The sequence below is a fragment of the Zingiber officinale genome, chromosome 6A, assembly GCF_018446385.1.
Source record: "Zingiber officinale cultivar Zhangliang chromosome 6A, Zo_v1.1, whole genome shotgun sequence".
NCBI lineage: Eukaryota > Viridiplantae > Streptophyta > Magnoliopsida > Zingiberales > Zingiberaceae > Zingiber > Zingiber officinale.
Window position 1 is genome coordinate 13,967,702 of NC_055997.1, and position 21,968 is coordinate 13,989,669.

At 36.6% G+C, this 21,968-nt stretch overlaps 1 protein-coding gene and 1 non-coding gene across 2 annotated transcripts; one reads left to right on the forward strand and one right to left on the reverse strand.

The window, feature by feature from the left end:
* Nucleotides 1–10,209: 10,209 nt before the first annotated feature.
* On the forward strand, nucleotides 10,210–10,282 carry TRNAR-CCG. Its single transcript has one exon. It is a non-coding gene; the product is annotated as a tRNA-Arg (tRNA).
* Nucleotides 10,283–10,718: 436 nt separating this feature from the next.
* On the reverse strand, nucleotides 10,719–13,649 carry LOC121995879 (tubulin beta chain-like). The gene is made up of 3 exons (XM_042549648.1): nucleotides 13,122–13,649; nucleotides 11,663–11,932; nucleotides 10,719–11,556 (listed from the first exon to the last, which is right to left on the reverse strand). Exons 1-3 carry the CDS (start codon nucleotides 13,513–13,515, stop codon nucleotides 10,880–10,882), a joined length of 1,341 nt encoding a protein of 446 aa, XP_042405582.1. The 5' UTR covers nucleotides 13,516–13,649; the 3' UTR covers nucleotides 10,719–10,879.
* Between the last annotated feature and the right edge of the window lie 8,319 nt (nucleotides 13,650–21,968).

Consider the following 21,968-nt stretch of genomic DNA (forward strand, 5'->3'; position numbering starts at 1 on the left):
TCTTGCATATTTATCACTACACCTGAGTTCTGGAGATGTAGCGGTCCTTGCCGAGACGTTACAGTCGGACCCTGCAACGCGTTCCTTCAGGGGAACAATCTAGCATTAGCACAATAGTTTAATGGATTCATTCATGAAATATTTACCATAGTTTGACGTTGGCTGGCAACCTAACGCAACCCTCCTCCTTTATCCGGGCTTGGGACCGGCCATGACCGGTCATCATGGGCGGAGTTCACCGTTTAACTATAGAAGATGTAGATTAATATGTACTTTGTGGAATATGTATGGAATGCTCATGATTTGTTTGGTTGTTGTACTTTATCAAATTGCAATACTTGTGTTGGCGCAGTAGTGCCGGCAAGAGAGGGGTGAATTGCCTGAAATAGAAAAATAAAACTCTTTCCCGATCCTTGGACTTAGACTAGAAACGTAATTAAAAAAAATAACAACTTAAAGAAATAAGTAAAAGGTCACTATTTACTTGGTTACAACCTAGTTGGTTGTTAATCCAAAGTGATTGAAAAACTCATTAAGAATCTCCTTCTCTGAAGGTGGAGAAGCCTTTTACATACACTGAAAGCTCAAAAATAACTAGGAAAGTGATTACAGAAGTTGTACTATTTTCTAGCTCCAAGGGGTTTTTTATAGCTCTTGGAAATCCTATCCGTAACTTGAGGGCGCCTCCAAAAGGCTTGGAGGGCGCCTCCAGCAAGGCGCAAAGGGATAGAGTTTTATCCCTTGACAACAGTCAGTTTTCTTGGTCAAAGGCGCCTTCCATGCTTACGGAGGGCGCCTTCCGCCTGAAGGTGGTAGAGGCGCGCGAGCACCTTGGAGGCGCCTTTAATTCTTGTTGAGCGTGCCTCCAACAGTCTTCATCAGTTTCTTTCGCTCTTCTGTTGCTCCGATCGCCTGGGTGATTGCGATCAACCGAAATAGGGCTCACCCGAACCCAATTTCCGTCCTTCTCCTCGAGCAAGCTTTCGCTCTGGCTTCTCGTCCCTCGAACGTCGTGTACATTCTTCTCGCCTACTGGTGTACTCTTCCATAGCACCTTGTCCCTCGGATGCACCGAGCTCATCGGCTCCCTTCCCGTTCCATCCTTCTCACTAGTTGTGTCTTCCGCTCGACTTCTTGTGCTCCTAAGCTCCTGCACACTTTGACACAAGGATTAAACCAAAACAGAACCTAACTTAACTTGGTTGATCACACCAAAATAATCATAAGGTCCAACAATCTCTCTCTTTTTGATGTGCATCAACCCAAGTTCAAGTTAGGGTAATAACGAACAAGATGCAATAAAAGAATTTGCAAAATAAACCTTTTAATCATAAAGTTGCAAATAAAAGAAATGACAATATATAGAGTTAGTAGAATTCAAAAAATTCTAACTCCCCTGAACTTAAAAATTCTAATTCCTCCTAAACTTGTACCTATTCCTCTCCCTTTGATCATATCAAAAAAACCACTGGGTCCAACAATAAAAACAAAATAGAGTTAGCAAAATTCAAAAAATTCTAACTTCTCCTAAACTTGTACCTATTCCTCCCTCTTTGATCACATAAAAAAATAAGGTACAATAAGAAAATAACTTGAATTTAAAACAATTTCTAGGTTATGAAGTTTTCAAATAATTGACAAGATTGAAAACATTTCATTAATTTCACAAGATTATCAGTTTGTCAATTAAATATTTAATTCAGTAATTGACTTCTAGGCTGTGGCGAGGTATTAGGCCTTCTTGGTTATTGGATCATCAACCACTTCTAGACAAAACCTCTGAAAGAATTTAAATATTTAACTTTTCTGAAAGCCTTAGATTCAAAGAAAAAATGTTAATCTTGTTAGAGTGTATACTGAAAGCCTAAGCTTTTGTAAACATTTATTTTGAATAAAGAATCACATTTGGTCAAATTATCTATATTTGTTTGTAGTTGTTCAATTAATTTATATTGTAGATAACATAGTATGTGGTGTCACATACAGAAGATGATGTTATCAGTACCTTGTAAATTATAAACAGTAGCTCACGACCAAAATGGAAAGGAACAAACCATTGGAAGGTCGTAGTGTAATTAGGGATTAGTTTATCTTAACTATATAATTACACTAGTACACTTAGAGTGTATTGAGTAGGACCATTAGAGGTCGTTTCTTTTATATTGACTTTATAAAGGAACAAAGACCTCAGTTATTATGGAAGTGTGTGCTCTTAATCCTAATATAATAACAAGCACATATATTTGATATTTATTTCTTTAAATTATCAATGGGTGAGATTTAGTTCGATAAATCAATAAGCCCGATAAATTGGGAAATGATATCACTTATAGTGTGTGTTGTTGATTATAGAAGGAAACTGTGTCCTAGTTATCTAGGTTGATAATGTCCCCAAGAAGAGCTCATAAGGATTGTCATGTTAAACCCTGAAGGTGGACTTAGTCCGACATGACGATAAGGTTGAGTGGTACTATTCTTGGATTAAGATATTAATTAAATGAGTCGTCAGTAACTCACTTAATTAGTGGACATTCGACATCTTAAACACAGGGAGACTAACACACTCATAATAAGAAGGAGCCCAAAAATGTAATTTGGGATTGGTGCGGTAGTTCAATAATAGTTCTCTAGTGGAATGAATTATTATTGATAAAATTAAGTTGTGTGTTCGGGGCGAACACGGGATGCTTAATTTTATCGGGAGACCAAAATCAATTCCTCCTCTCGGTCCCTATCGTAGCATCTTATTTATAGAGTACTATACCCACCTTCATACCCATGGTGTAGGGGCCGGCCAAGCTAGCTTGTGGATCAAGCTAAGGCCGGCCAAACCATTGGTTCATGGATGGCCGACCCTAGCTTGAACCCAAACTTAGGTGGCCGGCCCTATTTAATTAAAAAAGAATTTTAATTTTAAAATTTTCTTATGTGAAAGATATAATTTATTGGAGAGATTAAAAATTAAAATATCTCTTTTATAAGGTTCTACAAAAGATTAAAGAAAGAGATTAAATCTCTTTTCTTATTTGTAGATTGGAAAGATATTTTATTTTTCTTCTTTATAAATTATTCACATGTTGAAAAATTAAAATTATAGAAATTTCTTTTTATCAACCATGAAGGGATTTTAAAGGGAAATTTTATTTTTTAAAATTTTCGAAGACAAATAAGGAATTTTTAATTGTTGATTGAAAATTGTCTTGTTTGCTCTCCATGAGGTGGCCGGCCATGACATGAGGGATTAGGAAATTTTGTTTAATTTTTCTTAATTAATTCATGTCAAGGAAAGTTAAGGAAATTTTATTGTAATTAAATTTCCTTATTTACCAAAGCTAAGAGTTATAAAAGAGGGGGTTTTGGGAGCCTTCAAGGTGAACAACCTCTATTATTTTCTCCCTCTTTTCTTCCTTGGTGTGGTCGGCACTTCTCTTTCTCTTCTCTCCATCCTTGTGGCCGAACCTTTCTTCTTCCTTGGAGATCTTGTGGTGGCCGGATTTTAGCTTGGAGAAGAAGGAGAGAAAGCTTACATCCCTTGGAGCTTGGTTGGTGGAAAAAGATCTTCATCTTTTGGAAGCATTGTGCTTGGCCGAAACTTGAAGAAAGGAGAAGAACGTGCTTTGGTGGTTTCTCATCTCGGAAGATCGTTGCCCACACAACGTCCGAGGTTAGAAGAGTAATACGGTAAAAGACCTAGAGGTTTTTGCTTGCAAAAGAAAAGGTATACTAGTATTTAATTTCCGCATCATACTAGTTTTACTTCTTTGTAAAAATACCAAATACAAGAGGCATGCGATTCTAGTATTTCGAATTTGTTTTCGATGTTGTGTTCTTTTGTTTTTTCTTTTCCTTGTGATTTGATTGTTCCTTTCAGTTGACCTAAAGTTATTTAAGGAAATTAAATATTAGCTTTCCTTAAAAAGCTTTGTCTAGGCGGTGGTGGTTGGTCCCATATCCAAGAAGGTCATGTGCCTCGCCATGCAGTCCTGGAAGCTAATTTTGGAAATTAATATTTAATGGAATTAATAACCTAGGTGATTTGGATCAAACGTGTTAAGTTCCGCAGGAGATCCAAGTCTAAACCTAAAAGAACAAATAGATTAAAGTTTGGATCAAACGTGTTAAGTTCTGCAAGCGATCCAAGTTTAATTTAAAAGAACACATGGTAGCTAGGAAAAGGTTCAGACCTTTACACAAAATTTTTGTATAGTGGAACCATTAGGTTTTCCGAGTAGCAACCAACAAATCTAAGTATGATTTTGGAACCCAATATAGGTTCCTTCCTACTGGGTTAGCTAAGAATTTAGGGGATACATATCCTTTGGGAATTCTTCTAAGTTGTCCCTAATGTTTTCTAATGTACTAATTTAACCTTCCATAGATTCTAAATTTTAATTTTTGAAAATTATTTGGTTTTAAGCATGTACCTTTTTTCAAACTTTCGATTTGCATTTTCAATTTATCATTTTCTAACTTTAAATTGTTAAATAATTCTAAGGGGCATGTCTTAGCTAAGTTCAATTTTAACTCAGCATTTTTCTTTTCTAACTTTACTAAATCTTAGAAAGAATTTTGATAAAGTTACAAGACTACTTGGGAGATAGAGCACGTACCTTACTTACCTCAATTTCTAATGCTCCCCCTTCATCACTGCTTTCTTCTGATGACCCTCCCCTTTCATCGATGCTCATCTCTGAGCTGGTTTCATCTTCTACTTTATGGTTAGCCATTAGGGCTAGTCCTGAGAAGGCCTTAACCTCGAATTCAGAGGATGATGATTCATCTCATACGACCTTCAGGTTCTTGTATTTAGAGGATGTTGATCTTTTGTACTTTTCCTTTTCCTTCTTCTTTAGTTTACGACATTTATCCTTAATGTGTCCTTCTTCGTTGCAGTTGTAACAATGGACCTTCCTTTTGCTTCGATAATCCTTATTCGTCTGCGATTTAAATTTATTAAATCAAATAAACTTATTGAACTTTCTTACCATTAGTGCAGCTTCGTCTTCATCAATTGATTTTTTGGAGTCGAAATCGTCCATTCTTGCCTTTAGGGCAATGTTCTGGCTCGGTCTCTTTTGTCCTACACATCGAGATTCATGTAATTTGAAAACAAAAAAGAGATTATCTAATGTACTTACCTCGAGATCCTTTGAGATATAGTAAGAGTCTACAATAGATGTCCATTCCAGTGTTCTTGGGAACGCATTTAATGCATACCTTTGTGCGTCCCGATTTGTTACCGTTTCTCCGAGGTTTGATAATCCGGTGATTAACTCCTTGAGTTTTCCGTGTAACTGTGCTACTGACTCTCCTTCTTCCATCCAGAGGTTTGTCAGTTGATTCTGGAGCACGTCGCATCCCACAAGCTTTGTTTCGGAAGTTTCTTCGTGCAGTTCTAGAAACTTCTCCCAAAGTTCCTTTGCTGAGTAATCTCTGATTCGATTTACTTCCTGGGGTGGAAGTACGCTGAGTAGGTGGAAACTCAGCTCATCCGTTTGCTACAAAGTCTGCTTGCTCCTTCTTAGTCCATTGATATTCTTCTTTTTCTTCTCCTTGGGGGGCTTTTGGAGCTACAAAATTGTATTTAATCATTAGCAATATTTTAAAATCGGTTTTGAAGAATATCTTCATTCGTTTCTTCCATGACACAAATTCTCCCTCGAATTTTGGTGGGTAGATTATCGATCCGACCATCATTTTTTATCTTTGATGTTTCAGTCGGCAGTTAGTCCTTCTGAGGCGATTGGGCTTTGATATCACTTGTTGGCGCAGCGAGACCAGCAACAGGGGGGCGAATTGCCTGAAATAGAAAAATAAAATCCCTTCCTGATCCTTAAACTTAGACTAGAAACGTAATTAAAAACAAAAGTAACAACCTAAAGAAATAAGTAAAGGTCACTATTTACTTGGTTACAACCTAATTGGTTGTTAATCTAAGGTGGTTGAAAAACTCATTAAGAATCTCCTTATCTGAAGGCGGAGAAGCCTTTTACACATACTGAAAGCTCATAAATAACTAGAAAAGTGATTACAGAAGTTGTGTTATTTCCTAACTCCAGGGGCCTTTTTATAGCTCCTGGAAATTCTATCCATAGCTTAAGGGTGCCTCCAAAGGGCTTGGAGGGCGCCTCCAGCGAGGTGTTAAGGGGTTTTATCCCTTGGCAACAGTCAGTTTTCTTGGTCGAAGGTGCCTTCCATGCTTACGGAGGGTTCCTTCCATGCTCATGGAGGGTTCTTTCCATGCTCATGGGAGACGCCTTCCGCCTGAAGGTGGCAGAGGTGCACGAGCGCCTTGGAGGCGCCTTCAACTCCTGTTGAGGGCGCCTCCAGAAGTTTTCATCAGCTTCTTTCGCTCTTTTGCTGCTCCGATCGTTTGGGTGATTGTGTCCAATCGAAATAAGGCTCACCCAAACTCAATTTCTGGCCTTCTCCTCGAGCAGGCTTCCACTCTAGCTTCTCATCCCTTGAACGTCGCGTACATTTTTCTCATCCACTGGTGTACTCTTCCGCAGCACCTCGTCTCTAGGATACACCGAGCCCGTCGGCTCCCTTCCCGTGTCATCCTTCTCGCTAGTTGCATCTTCCGCTCGACTTATTGTGCTCTTAAGCTCCTACACACTTAGACACAAGAATCAAACCAAAACAGAACATAACTTAACTTGGTTGATCACACCAAAATAACCACGGGGTCCAACAACTTGTATATCGCCAAAGTAGCTAAGATTCGTCAAATAAAAAGTAGGGAGGACAAATAGATTACGTGTGTGGAATGGATGTTCAACCTTACAAAAGATAGCGATGAAATAAGTATTAGTGAACTTCAAATGGATATAAGAACATTCAGGATATTATGTGATATGGCATTAGATGTTCGGGTTTAAAAGCCATAAAAATGTCACTATTGATGAAAATGTGGACTTATTTGTCTATGTGTTGGCACATCATAAAAAAAATCAAACAATAAATCTCTTTTTTAAACAAAGTGGAGAGACAGTGAGTCGTCATTTCAATCTATGTCTTCGAGCAATTTTATAATTGCACAACATATTACTTAAAAAACCTGAACCCGTAAGCGATGACTACAAAGAAGATAAATGGAAACCGTTTAAGGTAAGAATTTTAACATCACTTATAATTCTTTAGTTTAGTTACATTTTTTATTTTAATATATAATTCTATAATTTAATTAGATTTTTTATCATCATAAAAATTATTAGGGTTGTTTAGGTGCTTTACACAGTACTTTTATCCAAGTTATACCTCCTAAAGAAGAAAAACAATGTTATCGCACAAGAAAAGAGAGATTGCAACAAATGTGTTGGGAGTGTATTGCCCACAAATGTAATTCATATATGTGTTACCTGAGTGGGAAGATTCTGTCCATGATAGTCTGGTACTTCGTGATGCCATCAGTAGACCATCTGATCTTAAAGTTCCTCAAGGTAAATAATAAATACATTTTACTTTGAAGTTGGAATTATGATGAAGTTTCAAATTTCTGGAATACTTACATTTATTAATTTAACTATTGTCCTTGGTTTAGGCATTTATTATTTGGTCGATGTTGGATATTGCAACTCAGATGGATTTATGACACTTTATTGCAGGCGTAGGTATCACCTCAATGAATAGGAAGATCATCATCTCGAGACAGCTAAAGAATATTTTAACATGAAGCACTTTAGAGCTAGGAATGTTATTAAGAGGTGTTTTGAATTGTTGAAGGGTTGTTGGAAAATCTTAGCTTCCCCTTCATTTTTTCCAATGCAAATCCAAGTTCGTATTATCATTGCTTGTTGTTTGCTTCATAACTTGATCCGTAAATTCATGAGTCATAATCCTCAAGAGTGTATCCCAGATGAAGATGAACGAGACTGAAATGGACTACATATAGACAATTATCCCAACTAATTAGTGGACTGCATTTACGAATAATTTAATGCTCCAAATGTTTAACAATTGGGGAAATGAAGTATTTGATATGGAATGAATTTCATCATTTTGATTATCTTGGTAGATGTTTTGATTATACAAAACTATTGACAGAATTATTTAATATGTGACGATGATTTATTTTGAAGATAATTATTGTGTTCTATTGTGTTTTTTTGTACATTAAAAAAATACTCACCATATTATACTTTTTTTATATAAAAAGGCTCTGTCTATGAATCTATGTGATTATTTTTGTATTTTATTTATAAGAGTAAAATAAAAATTTTAGTTAATTCTCGTTCCATAATTTAAGGCAAACCAAGCAACAGTAATGGGAATAATATCAATTTCAGTATTTATACCAAACACCATCAATCTAACATTCATTTCCATTATCATTAACCCCTCAATCAAAACTCATTACTATTTCCATTTCCGAATGCATACGAAGCGTCTCCTTAGATGTTATTAAGTTCTCAATTCAAGATTATTTGATTGTTTAAAATTTTTACATTTTAAGCTTGTTTGGTTGTTTATTGAGCTTGGCTATTGAGTTTGATAATACAAATTTATTTATTCATTTTGAAATTTTATTTGTTATTTATCATGTTGATAAGAGTTTTATTGAAAAACATTGATCACAAATATATTCACAGGCATGTCCATAAACAATGAGCTGAACACATATGTTCAAGTTTGTTTGTTTAATTTAACGAGTTGGTTAAGCTGATTCATTTAATTGATTTTATGTGTATTGAACGAAAATAAACAAACTCTTACTAAACCGAACATCAAACTTGTTTATAAACATTTGGTTCATGTACAACCCTAGAAAGTAGATCAGATTGATGGATACGGAGTCCAAAACAAAACAACTTGACTTCAATATATGCACCACAAGCATAGTCATTAGGGGTGAGTATTCAATTAAAATCAAACCAAACTGAATCGAATAAACCAAAATCCAATAAACCAAATTTTTTTTAGCCAACTGACTCGACTGGATTCTTTAAGGAAAATCGACTGAACTAATAAAATATCAGTTAATTTAGTTTTCAAATGAATTAACCGAACTTTTATACCATTCTCCTCCCGAGTCGAGTTTCCAAAGCCATGAGCACGAAGGCATTTGACAGAATTTCATGCGAAACAACTCACTAGAAGAAACAAGCATAATTTCACAATTGACATCACTAGGAATCAAGAAGAACATTTCACAAATTTCAAAATCGCTATTGAAACATCAAACAAGCAAAAAATAACTCATTGAAGAAACAAGCAAGAAATAAGCAGAATTTCACAATTAACATCACTAGGAATCAAGAAGGGCATTTCGTAGAATTCAAAATCGCTATTAAAATATCAAATAAGTAAGAAACAACTCACTAAATTAAGGGTTGTGATCTTGGTTAGAGAAGTAAACTAACTCGGACTCCCAGTCAGAAGTGGAGGCACCGAGAGAGTGAGCAGGGGAGGGAGGTCATGCATGAGCGGCGTCGGAGATAACTAGGGCTCTCAGAGGGTAGATCGCCCGACTTCCTCCCGGAGGGTCTTCGCGCCCAATCTGTCCTCCTCTGGCATCGCACGGTGAGCCCTAAACAAGAATGCTATGACAGAGTGAAATGAAGAGACGGGGAGACAAGACAACAGAGAAGAAGTACAAAGCAAAGATAGACGAGCGTGAGGAAGAGAGAAGTCGTGATTTAAGAAAAAAATAAGAGTTGCATGAGGAGAGAATTAGGATTTTTATAAGCCTTGATAGATTTATTCAGTTCAGCAGGAAAAGATTGATTTATCTAGTTTAACCGAATTTTGACTTTCAAAATCGAAACTAAACAAATTAAATCGATATAATCGATATTTAAAAAAAAAAAATCAAATTTTTGAATAAATCAAATCAAAATTTTAAATTCGATGTGGATTAATTTTGTTTAATTGAATTTTTACTCACTCCTAATAGTCATTAGGGGTGAGTTGCTATTCAAGTTTGCTTCAATTAACAATTGAGTGAGTGTGCTCGTTCAACATACCGACTACAAATGATTTTACACTTTGTTTACTTTATCTCTTATAAATCCTCATAGAAGATGGAACTTAGTCGGAAGCCAACAACTTGAATTCAACATATACATCACAAATATAATTATTGGCGTGGGTTGCAATTAGGATGAGCTTCATATCGATGCATTTATACAATTTTAATATAAGTTATAAAATTATTAAGATAAGTATAACTCTAGACATCATAAGAAAAAAACTTCCCAAAATGTATTCGACCGCGTGGCCTAATGGATAAGGCGCTCGCCTCCGGAGCGGGAGATTGTGGGTTCGAGTCCCACCGTGGTCGGCCCTGAATTTTTTATATAAAAAAGAAATGTTCTTATTAAGTTTTTTTTTGGAATATTATTTCCACAATTATTCAGTTTCAGGAATAAAGAGAATGCCTTTTCTCTAATCTGTTAGAGGCTGCAATTAGAGAGAGCTAAATAGTGGCTAAGCAGTTTGATGTTAAATTGACTTTTTATAATTAGCTTAGTCCCGTTTGAGTTAAAGATTGATGAAAATTGATTGGACTAAGAAAAGAAATGAAAATGAGATATAATAATTAACATAGTCCCGTTTAAATTCTTTTAAACAAAAAGACTCTTAAGCACAAATCTTGTTGCGAAACCACAATCAAGTAGCATAAAACTGCGTAATCACTTCAAATACAGAGCGTGCAAAACTACATATTATTTTGAAATAAAAATGGAATTATATAAAAGCAACGAAAAGACGAGAGATATTCAGAATACAGATGATGAAATTACTCGATGAGTGCGATAACAAGGTTCAACTCAATATCACAAATAGCATTACTAGGAATACAAACACACAATGTAGAACTAGTGTCTTGATCCAATGGACACTCACAAAAGCAAGACATTTCCGAGATCGAAATGACTCATTCAGTGGGTTCCTCTTCTTCTTCTTCTTCTTCCTCGTACTCCTCTTCTGCTGTGGCATCTTGGTACTGCTGGTACTCTGCCACCAGATCATTCATGTTGCTCTCGGCCTCGGTGAATTCCATCTCATCCATACCCTCTCCAGTGTACCAGTGCAAGAAAGCCTTTCTCCTGAACATGGCCGTGAATTGTTCGCTAACCCTCCTGAACATCTCTTGGATGGACGTCGAGTTCCCAATAAACGTGGAAGCCATCTTCAGTCCGTTGGGTGGCATGTCACACACGCTGGATTTCACATTGTTTGGAATCCACTCGACGAAGTAGGAAGAGTTTTTGTTCTGAACATTGAGCATCTGCTCATCGACTTCTTTGGTGCTCATCTTTCCACGGAACATGGCTGAGGCAGTTAAGTAACGACCATGACGAGGATCAGCAGCACACATCATGTTCTTGGAATCCCACATTTGTTGGGTCAATTCGGGGACTGTCAGAGCCCTGTATTGCTGTGAGCCCCTGGAGGTCAATGGTGCAAACCCCACCATAAAGAAGTGCAGGCGGGGGAAAGGAATGAGGTTTACAGCAAGCTTTCTGAGGTCAGAATTGAGCTGACCAGGGAAGCGGAGACAGCATGTAACGCCACTCATTGTAGCAGAGATAAGATGATTCAGATCACCAACTGAAACATCAAGAAGAACATCAGATGAGAGATGCTGATAATGGAACTTTGAACATGGAATAATAAGATGATTTTATGCAAGTTCCTTGTTGGAATGAATACTTACAAGTAGGATTTGCGAGCTTAAGAGTGCGGAAGCAGATATCATACAATGCTTCATTGTCAAGGACCATGCATTCATCAGCATTTTCGACGAGCTGGTGAACTGAGAGAGTAGCATTGTATGGCTCCACAACTGTATCAGACACCTTCGGTGATGGGAAAACAGAGAATGTTAGCATCATTCTATCAGGATATTCCTCCCTAATCTTAGAGATAAGAAGGGTGCCCATGCCAGACCCAGTTCCTCCTCCAAGAGAATGGCAAACTTGAAAGCCTGCAGAACAAGATAACAAATTTGTTACATATATTGTTGTTTGCATACAGTGCTACATACCTAGAAAACTACATGAACATGAAATAACATCGTTGTTTAGGGTTTCACATTGTCAATCAAAACAAAGACCAGTTAGCCAGAAAGACAACAGATAGTTCAATTTTCCAGCAGTTGATATCAACGATAGCTAGTAAGATGCCAAATTCATTACATTCCATGTAGCAAATGTGGGGATTAGGAATCAAAACCAGTAGGCATCAAGCCGAAAGTAGGCAAAATTTAGACTAGGACTAGCAGTAGAAGTTTGGTAATATAAACTGCTCTCTTCAATTAGGCAGTGTTATTTTCCATTATTGCTCATGCAAATTGAACGGCTACTGTATAGATTATCAAACTTAGAGAAGTAGGTGATCAACTTGAGTTACTAAAACAGAAAGTTAAAGCGGATCCAGTAATCTTAACCAAAAAAAAAGAGATCAACTGTTGCAATAGCGGTGCACATCCAAACACCAAATGAAATTGAATCTCTTTGTATGTGCAGCAAACTCAGAAATCTAATAAATCTTCCCTGCAGCACAACAAAAGATATTAAAATAGAAATGGATAATATCACAGAATCAATTGGATATCAACGCATGTGAAGACTCTATAGTGCAATCTCAAAATTTATATACAAGAAAGAGGCAGGATACCAACGCCTTCGAATTCCTTGCAAGCACAATCGCAGAAGATTAACAAGAAGAGGTAAGCAAGGAGTTAGCAATTGACGTGAAACAAAAGACAAATCTGGCAAGAAAGTCACAGTTGTGTAATTTGTGAGATATTAGTAGAAATAAACAGTATAAACAAAAAAATCCTAAAGTTGAAGTATAAACCCTAACATCGTCTATACACATTTGTTAGAGCGAAGCCAGAAAATTCTAGAGTGGAGTTTCCACTGTTTCATTAAAAAGCTTGTACTTTATCACTGTTTGAAGTAGCAAGATGCAAGTCATAAAAATCACAACAGAGTAAACAAAATACGAAACCCTAAGTTCATAAAACGCCTTAAACAATGGGAGATCATCTTGGCACATTAACTGAACAATTCGAACATAAATCAGAAAAAATCGAAAGGTCAATTTACATAAGCAGATCTAACAAATATCATATTTATTTGAGAAGAAAGATTTTGCAATCGAAGTCATACCCTGCAAGCAGTCACAATTCTCCGCTTCCTTTCTCACAACATCTAGGACCGAATCGATAAGCTCCGCTCCCTCAGTGTAGTGTCCCTTGGCCCAGTTGTTCCCCGCCCCAGACTGTCCAAACACGAAATTGTCGGGGCGGAAGATCTGGCCAAACGGCCCAGATCTGACGGAATCCATGGTTCCCGGTTCAAGATCCATGAGGACAGCACGGGGAACGTAGCGCCCGCCACTTGCCTCGTTGTAGTATACATTGATCCTCTCGAGCTGCAGATCAGAGTCGCCGGTGTACTTCCCGGTGCCATCGATGCCGTGCTCGTCGCAGATCACCTCCCAGAACTTGGCCCCGATCTGGTTCCCGCACTGCCCGCCCTGGACGTGGAGGATCTCCCTCATCTTCTCGTCGTCCGCCGGAGCTTCTGCGACGACTTAGAATTCCGGATCACCGGCGTAAGAGCGAGAGAGAGAGAAAAATAGGAGCGGAGCAGCGACTGGATGCGAAGAGGAGGGCCGGAACTGTCTCGTCTCAGAGATCTGGAAGGGCTTTTATCGCCGGGGACGTTGCAGTTTCCTAACCGCCCCGTTAGCTTACCGCTCTGTCACATGCGAATGCCATCCAATGGCGATTCGTTACGCCGTAAATTTAAAACCCAAATGGAGCGCCAGCGGTGCCCGGTGACTCGTACCGGGTTTCTCAAGATTCAAATCATACAGTGCATATGCAGTTTGGCCCCTACTAATTACAAATTTCTGAATTACCCATCTCTAATTTTTTTAAGTTTCTGTGCAAATGTGTATAATTATAGTCATAATTATTTTTGATAATTATAAATTTTGAGCTTGATTATAGCAATCCTCAAATATGTTATTGTCCAAATCAAATCTTCTGTCTCTAAATTTTTCTGTCCCCGTGTCCCCTGTCAATCGGACAGATCAGATTACATCTTAAGATATCATGACATCTTTAAGATATGTGCAATATCCTCGTGATATGTAAGACATCCTTGATATGTAATCTAATTCGTCCGATTGATAAGGGGACATGGGGACAGAAAAATTTGGGAACAGAGGATTTAATCTCGTTACAATAACGCCTTGCGTTGTAATTCTCGTCTATAGGAAGGTATACCATTCTGCGACAATATAATACCAGAAAACTTAAGAACATCTAAACATAATAATTAAAAAATTCATCAACTGTATATATCATGTATTCCTATAAAATGATACCTATAAAATAACAGACGAAACAAAATGTAAATAGAATGAGAGGAAAGTAAATCAAGAATCAATAGAAATCTCCGAGTAACTGCAATATCTCAAAAAAAAAAATAAAAAAATCCTGTGACTACAAAACAGGCGGATAAAAAAAAAAATAGACAGTGAGTCAAATGTGTTGGTGCAATAGAAGGATTTTTAATATTTATTTAATAATATATTTAATGTAGCATTGTCAGGTCAAAAGGTTGATTGAAAGATTAATAAAAATGAATAGTCTATTGCGTGATTAGAAAGTTTAAATAATAGATTAAGGATAATCAAATGTTCGGGTAAGAAGAAAATCTTTAGAAGGAGATAATCCTAAATCATAAAAAGTTTTGGAAGAGTGAACTTTAAGTAAGGAAAAAAATTAGGGGGTGATAACCCTAAGTAATGTGAAATTTTGAAGGAGTGAACTCTAAGTAAGGAAAAATCTTAGGAGATGTGACATTAAATAATGAGAAGTCTTGGAATAGTGAACTCTAAATAAGGAAAACCCCTAAGGAAAGATAACTCTAGGTAATGAGAAGTATTTGAGGAATGAACTCTAAGTAAAGGAAAATCCTAAAGGAAGGTAACCCTAGCTAATGAAAAGTCTTGAAAAAGTGAACTTCAAGTAAAGTATGATTGAAAGATTTCTAGTCAACTACGCACGGTTGATTGGACTACAGATTTTGGTAAACCTAAGTATAGTTTTACCAACATTATTTTACATTATTATTATTGTTATTGTGTTAATTTAGTATTGTAGGAAAAAACTTAATGAATCAGGCTGATTAGATATTAAGTAGATGAAGTCCAAATAGATCTGGATGACCAGATGTTTGGTGGTTAAATTGAGATAAACTCTTGGAGTAGAGTGGTAAGATCGTGTCCCAGTTGGGACAAAACTTAGGCGACAATCCGATTGAAGAAATTAACAAAAGTTTCTAAGTTAAGATCAAGACAGACATAATTATCTATATCTCTTATGCATATTATTATGTGTTATCTAATTTTGTTTTATAGAACTACTATTATTATTCTGATTGTGCTAACTCTATTTCGTAGAAAATAGGAAATTGGGTTGACCGAGGGGTTTGGTCGACCGAACCATATGGACCGGTCGACTGATCCAGGTAGATAAGCACCACCAAATTTGTATCATTGCAAGGATGGAAACTTTGGTTCTGTCAACTGATAAGCATGATCAGTTGACTGATCAAATATGGAAAGGCAGACAATCAGGTCGAATCACAAAGGAAACGTTGAGGTTCCATCGACCGATAAGTAGGATCAATCAACGGATCAAAGATAGAAAGTGAAGATCAGATGGAATCATGCAAGGAAGAAAAGTTTTGGGTTCCACTAACAGATAAGGCTTTTTGGTCGACCGAATAGCATGATTTATGAGATTGATTAGATCAGATCGGAGAAAACAAGGAAGGTCGCAAAGTTTAGTCGATGGATAGGTTCCGTCGAGTGAACGTTTTTCAGTCAACCAAACTATTTCATCTAAAACTATAAAAGAAGCCTCAGGGTTCGAGGCTCAGCATCCATTCCTTCATAGTTCCATTTCGCTATTACTATTGTTCATGCAAGTCTTGCTCCTATTATGCCAAAAAGCTCTCCAACAACCTGCGCTTACATTCGATCTTAAGTTTTAGTATATTTTCTTTACTTGCATTTACATCTAAGAAGATTATAGTGTTGTTACTATCTTCTTATGTCATTGTACGAGTTTGTTTCTTCTCTGAAATGTTTTTAGAGAGAAGAACTATACCTGATTGCCTACTCGAAAGTGATCAAGGATTGCAAGTTTTGGAGTAGTAGTTGTTGGATTATAAACCAAGAAAAATCAATTGTCTCTCTGTGATTGTTCTTTTATTATTTTGTTGTTATTCTATTTTGATTCAGTTTTATGAAACAAAAAGAAAAGATAAGTTTTTAAACGATCGAGATTCGCTCCCCTCTCTCTTTCTCGACTCTTTCGATTGTACAAAATAACTAACTAGTAATGAGAAAATATGTCCATGAATTTAATCTTGTTTAGGAGGTTAAGAAAACACAATTTATTATTACAACTTTTAATTCTTCTTTAAGTTCTCAAATTATATGTAAATGTATATTTATAATTATTAACATTTGTACGCTGGAATTAGAATTTATCTTCATATGTTATTATCAATTCTCAAATCTTATTATTTAATCAATAGATATATAGATCATCCATAGTATAATATCAACATAGATAAATGTCATACACATATGAGTATCAACATGTATAAACAATAATCTAAATATGATAAATCAACTAAAAGTGAATAATTAGAGTCAATATCATGAGAGTATAATCATGTCATGTGTTATCTAACGTATTAACTAAAAGCCCTCCTGATGGACTACAACTATAAAGTTTCATCGTACAAATAAATATTGACCGAGGGCTACATCATGACACAAGTGTACGGTTAGGTACTCAGTATAAAGTTAGGCTCAAAATTTTCACTTTGAAGATTTCATTTTACCATCTTTATTATTTCACTTTAATCTTTTTTACCATCACTATTCCATTTTAAGTTCATGTCTTATTGGTTAGTCTAAAAGACCAACCCAAATTAACTTTTCTTATCAAATATGTTGATTTATTTAAGTATCATCATAGGTTTCATATTTAAAAATTTAAAACAAAAAGCTACAGAGGATTCACCGCTCCTTGCAAGGAGACGTATACCCTATGACCACTCGTTAGGATTACTACTCAAAGTCTTTATCTAAAGCACCACATGTTAAAAGTATGAGACTCTTGTACACATGTACGAGTAATTTGAATCTGCAGAACGAAGAAGTATTACTTGGGCTAGATGTGACGTAGTCAACCTAGTGGGAGGAGACACATAGACCTGTCTTGAACCAAGTGGTATAAGACGAATGAAAGGAGTAAGACACGACTCACTATAGCTGCTGAAGGGTTTATAATTAATTCTGAAATCAACTATGATTTTTTGATTAGTTAGGGATCATGATGTACTACTAAGTACAACTCATAATCGTTCCATAATTAAGTAGTTAATTATGAACAACCAAGATAAATCGAGAACCTATTGGGTCATATACATTACAAGTCTCTAAAAGATATAAAACAAGTTAGAGAATAAGATTATTAAATCAAGAGATAAAATTTGATTGGACCATACATAAGACAAATATGGAAATATTTGTTGGAACAGAAGCGCAGATGGGTCACATCTCTTATGAAAGAGTTGGACCCTATTTGGTTTAGTCATGAACTAATTTGGTTTAGCCATGAAGCAACTTGATTTAGTTGTGAACTAAACCAAGGGGTTAATGGGCTAATTTTTTATTAAGACATAATGGGTTGAATTTAGAATTTCTAATCCAACTCATTAAAGAGGACTATATATTGATATGGTTAAGAGAAAATTAATACACAATTCATTATTGACTTGATTAGATTTTAAAAACCTAAACTTAATACCTCTCTCTCCCTCTTCCTCTCTCTTGCTGCCGACCACAACAAGAGGTTCTCCACTTGTTATTGTGAGCCACCCAAAGGAAGAAGATCTTCATTTTGCTTCTTCTTCCTTTTCTTGATGCTTCTCCTTCACTCATGGCTAGTACCTTTCGAAGGTGAAACTTTTTCTCTTGGAGTTGTCTTGACTCTTGAAGAGCTCGACGTGGATACGAATAGAGGTGAGGTTCGATAACGTCGCAAAAGGTTGATACCCTTCTTATTACAGGTCATTAGTAAGGTATACCTAGAATAATTGTTATTCAATTTTATTTTGTTTTATAATCTTATCTGTGCAATTGTATCTTGCATACGTGTGGTGTGTGTGATATAATTAATTAGTTATTTATCGTTAAGTCTTCCGCTGTGCATGTTTGCGAAACATGTCTTTAGCACACACCGCATCGAGCATTTCCAACAACTTATCCACTTTCATTTGGATGATTTTATTCTGATCGGCTCTAAAGTCCCTCTTCTTCTGTTTGATTGGCGAGCGTCCGGGTAGATGTGGAGCGCATGCTCCATGAATATTGGTGAAACACCGTTGATTTCCTTGGGTGTCCAAGCGAAAACATCATTATTGTGTGTGAGACATGTGACCAACTCTACTTTAAACTCTGGAGCCAGGTCAGTAACTATCTAGGTGGTTACTTTCAGCCGACCAAGCTGAATCTGTACTTCTCTTTCTCCTCATAAATAAGTTCATGAGGCACCTCACGAATAGTATTGACCTCCATCTACTGGATCTTTCGGGCAGTATTAGCTTCCGTCTTGATAATGTCGACGTAGCACTTGCGAGCTACTAATTGATCTCCTTTAACTTCCCCGACTTGGTCATCCATAGGGAACTTTATTTTCTGATAGAAGGTCTATACAATCGCCCAAAATTCATTTAGGGCCGGTCGACCAAGAATAGCATTGTAGGTTGAGGGCGCGCCCACCACTATGAAGGTCGATTAGCTAGTCCTCAGTAGGGGCTCCTCCTCTAAAGATATGACTAGATTTATTTATCTGAGCGGCTAGACTCATTGCTCGTGAATCCATATAGCGGAGTCACCATGAGCAGGAGCTCACCTTCATCGATCTACAGCTGCTCGAACGCTTGCTTGAAGATGATGCGCAACGAGTTGCCTGTATCTACAAAGGTGCGATAGATGTTATAGTTGACTATAACAACCTTAATTATTAAAGCGTCATCATAGGGTACTTCGACCCCCTCTAAATCTTTGGCCCCGAAGCTGATCTTGGGCCCTTGTGCCTGCTCTTGGATGCAGTCAACGGTGTGGATCTCCAATCAGTGGGCGTGCGACTTCCTCGCCCGGTTGGAATCCTCGTCGATCGATCCTCTGACAATTATGCCAATATTTCCTTGAGTAGCATTGTTATAGTTTTCTTCTTGTCACGCCAGGGGTTGCTCATGCTAGGCTCAGGCGAGGGCCTAAGCCCGGTCTTCTTGCCACTAAGGCATATTTTGGCATAAATTGGTGTCCAGGTAGTTTCTCCTGGGCGAACCATTAGGTCGCTGATATTGTTGGTGGTTGGGAGTATTGGGACCTTTGTGCCCGCTAGAGGGGGGGGTGAATAGCAGCTCGTCGCGCACTTGCGATTGCTTCGTCGGTTGCATCTTGATGATGTGCAGCGGAAATAAAGTACAAGACTCACACAACACTAACAAGTAGATTTACTTGGTATCCACCTCAAGAAGAGGTGACTAATCCAAGGATCCACACACGACACGCTATCTCCACTATGAACAACTCCTTCTCGGTCGCAGCCGGAGGCGGAGAAGCCTCGTTCATGTTAGGATGTATACTAAAAGCCTAGCTTTTGGTATAAACATTTATCTAGAAATAAGAATCACATTGGTCAAATGTCTACATTTATGATAAATGTAGTTGTTCAATTAATTTATATTGTAGATAACATGGTGTGTGGTGTCATATACAGAAGATCATGTTATCGGTTCCTTATAAATTATAAACAGTAGTTCACGACCAAGATGGAAAGGAACAAACCATTGGAAGGTCGTAGTGTAATTAGGTATTAGTTTATCTTAACTATATAATTACACTAGTACACTTAGAGTGTATTGAGTAGGACCATTAGAGGTCGTTTCTTTTATACTGACTTTATGAAGGAACAAAGATTTCAGTAATTATAGAAGTGTGTGCTCTTAATCCTAATATAATAACAAGCACATATATTTGATATTTATTTCTTTAATTTATCAATGGGTGAGATTTAGTTCGATAAATCAATAAGCCCGATAAGTTGGGAAATGATATCACTTATAGTGTGTGTTGTTGATTATAGAAGGAAACTGTGTCCTAATGATCTAGGTTGATAATGTCCCCAAGAGGAGCTCATAAGGATTGTCATGTTAAACCCTGTAGGTGGACTTAGTCCGACATGACGATAAGGATGAGTGGTACTACTCTTGGACTAAGATATTAATTAAATGAGTTGTCAGTAACTCACTTAATTAGTGGACATTCGTCATCTTAAACACAGGGAGACTAACACACTCATAATAAGAAGGAGCCCAAAATGTAATTTGGGATTGGTGCGGTAGTTCAATAATAGTTCTTTAGTGGAATGAATTATTATTGATGAAATTAAGTTGTGTGTTCGGGGTGAACACGGGATGCTTAATTTCATCAGGAGACCAAAACCAATTCCTCCTCTCGGTCTCTATCGTAGTCTCTTATATATAGAGATTTATACACACTACATACCCACCTTCTTACCCATCCAATGGGGTCGGTCAAGCTAGCTTGAAACCCAAGCTAGGGCCGGCCAAGACTAAGTGGATGAGCCAAGTTGGTGGCTGGCCAAAGCTTGGGGTCCCAAGCTTAGGTGGCCGGCCACTAGAATATTAAAAAGGATTTTTATTAAAATTATTTCTTATATGGATATCAAGGTTTTTAAAAGAAAGTTTAAAAATTAAAAATTTCTTTTTATAGATTTCTAAAAAAGATTAAGAGAAGAGATTAATCTCTTTCCTTATTTGTAGATTAAAAGGATGGTTTTAATTTTTGGTAAAAACTTTATTTATTTGTAAATCATCTACATGTTTAAAAGAGAGTTTAAAATTTGAAATCTTTCCTTATTTGTTGATTAAAAGGTGGATTTTAAATTTTAAGAAAACTTTCCTTTTTAACCATATTCATGATTTAAAAGAGAGTTTAAAAAATTAAATATTCTCTTTTATAAGTTTCTACAAAAGATTAAGAAAAGATTTGATATCTTTCCTTATTTGTAGATTAAAAGAGATTTTAATTTTTACAAGATAACTTTCTTTTTATCCACATGTTTAAAAGAAAGATTTTAATTTATAAAATTTCTTTTTATTAACCAATCATGAAGGGATGAAAATTATTGGAGAAATTTTTTATAAATTTCTGGAGACAAATTAGGAAGTTTTAATTAATTAAAACTCTCCTTGTTTGTAGCTTTAATATGGCCAGCCAAATAAATTGGAGAAGAGAAAATTATTTTTAATTAAATAAATTTTTCTTTTCATGACAAAAGAATTAAGAAAGTTTTTTATTTAAATTTCCTTATTTGTCAAGACCAAGGATTATAAAAGAGGGGGTAGAGGTGCCTTCATAATAAAAACGACTCTATTCTATTTTCTCCCTCTTTCCTTCCTTGGTGTGGCCGGCCCTTCTCCTTTTCTCTCTTCCTCTTGTGTGGCCAAAATCCTTTATCTCTTGGAGCTTGGAGGAGGTGGCCGGATCTAGCTTGAGGAAGAAGGAGAGAAAGCTTGCATCCCTTGGAGCTTGGTTGGTGAAAAAAGTTCTTCATCCTTTAGAAGATATGCTTGGCCGAAACTTAAAGGAAGGAAGAAGAAGGTGCCTTGGTGGTTCTCGTCTCGGAAGATCGTTGCCCACACAACATCCGGGATTAGAAGAGGAATACGGTAGAAGACCTAGAGGTTTTTGTTTGCAAAAGAAAAGGTATACTAGTATTTAATTTCCGCATCATACTAGTTTTATTTCTTTGTAAAAATACCAAATACAAGAGGCATGCGATTCTAGTATTTCGAATTAGTTTTTGATGTTGTATTCTTTTGTTT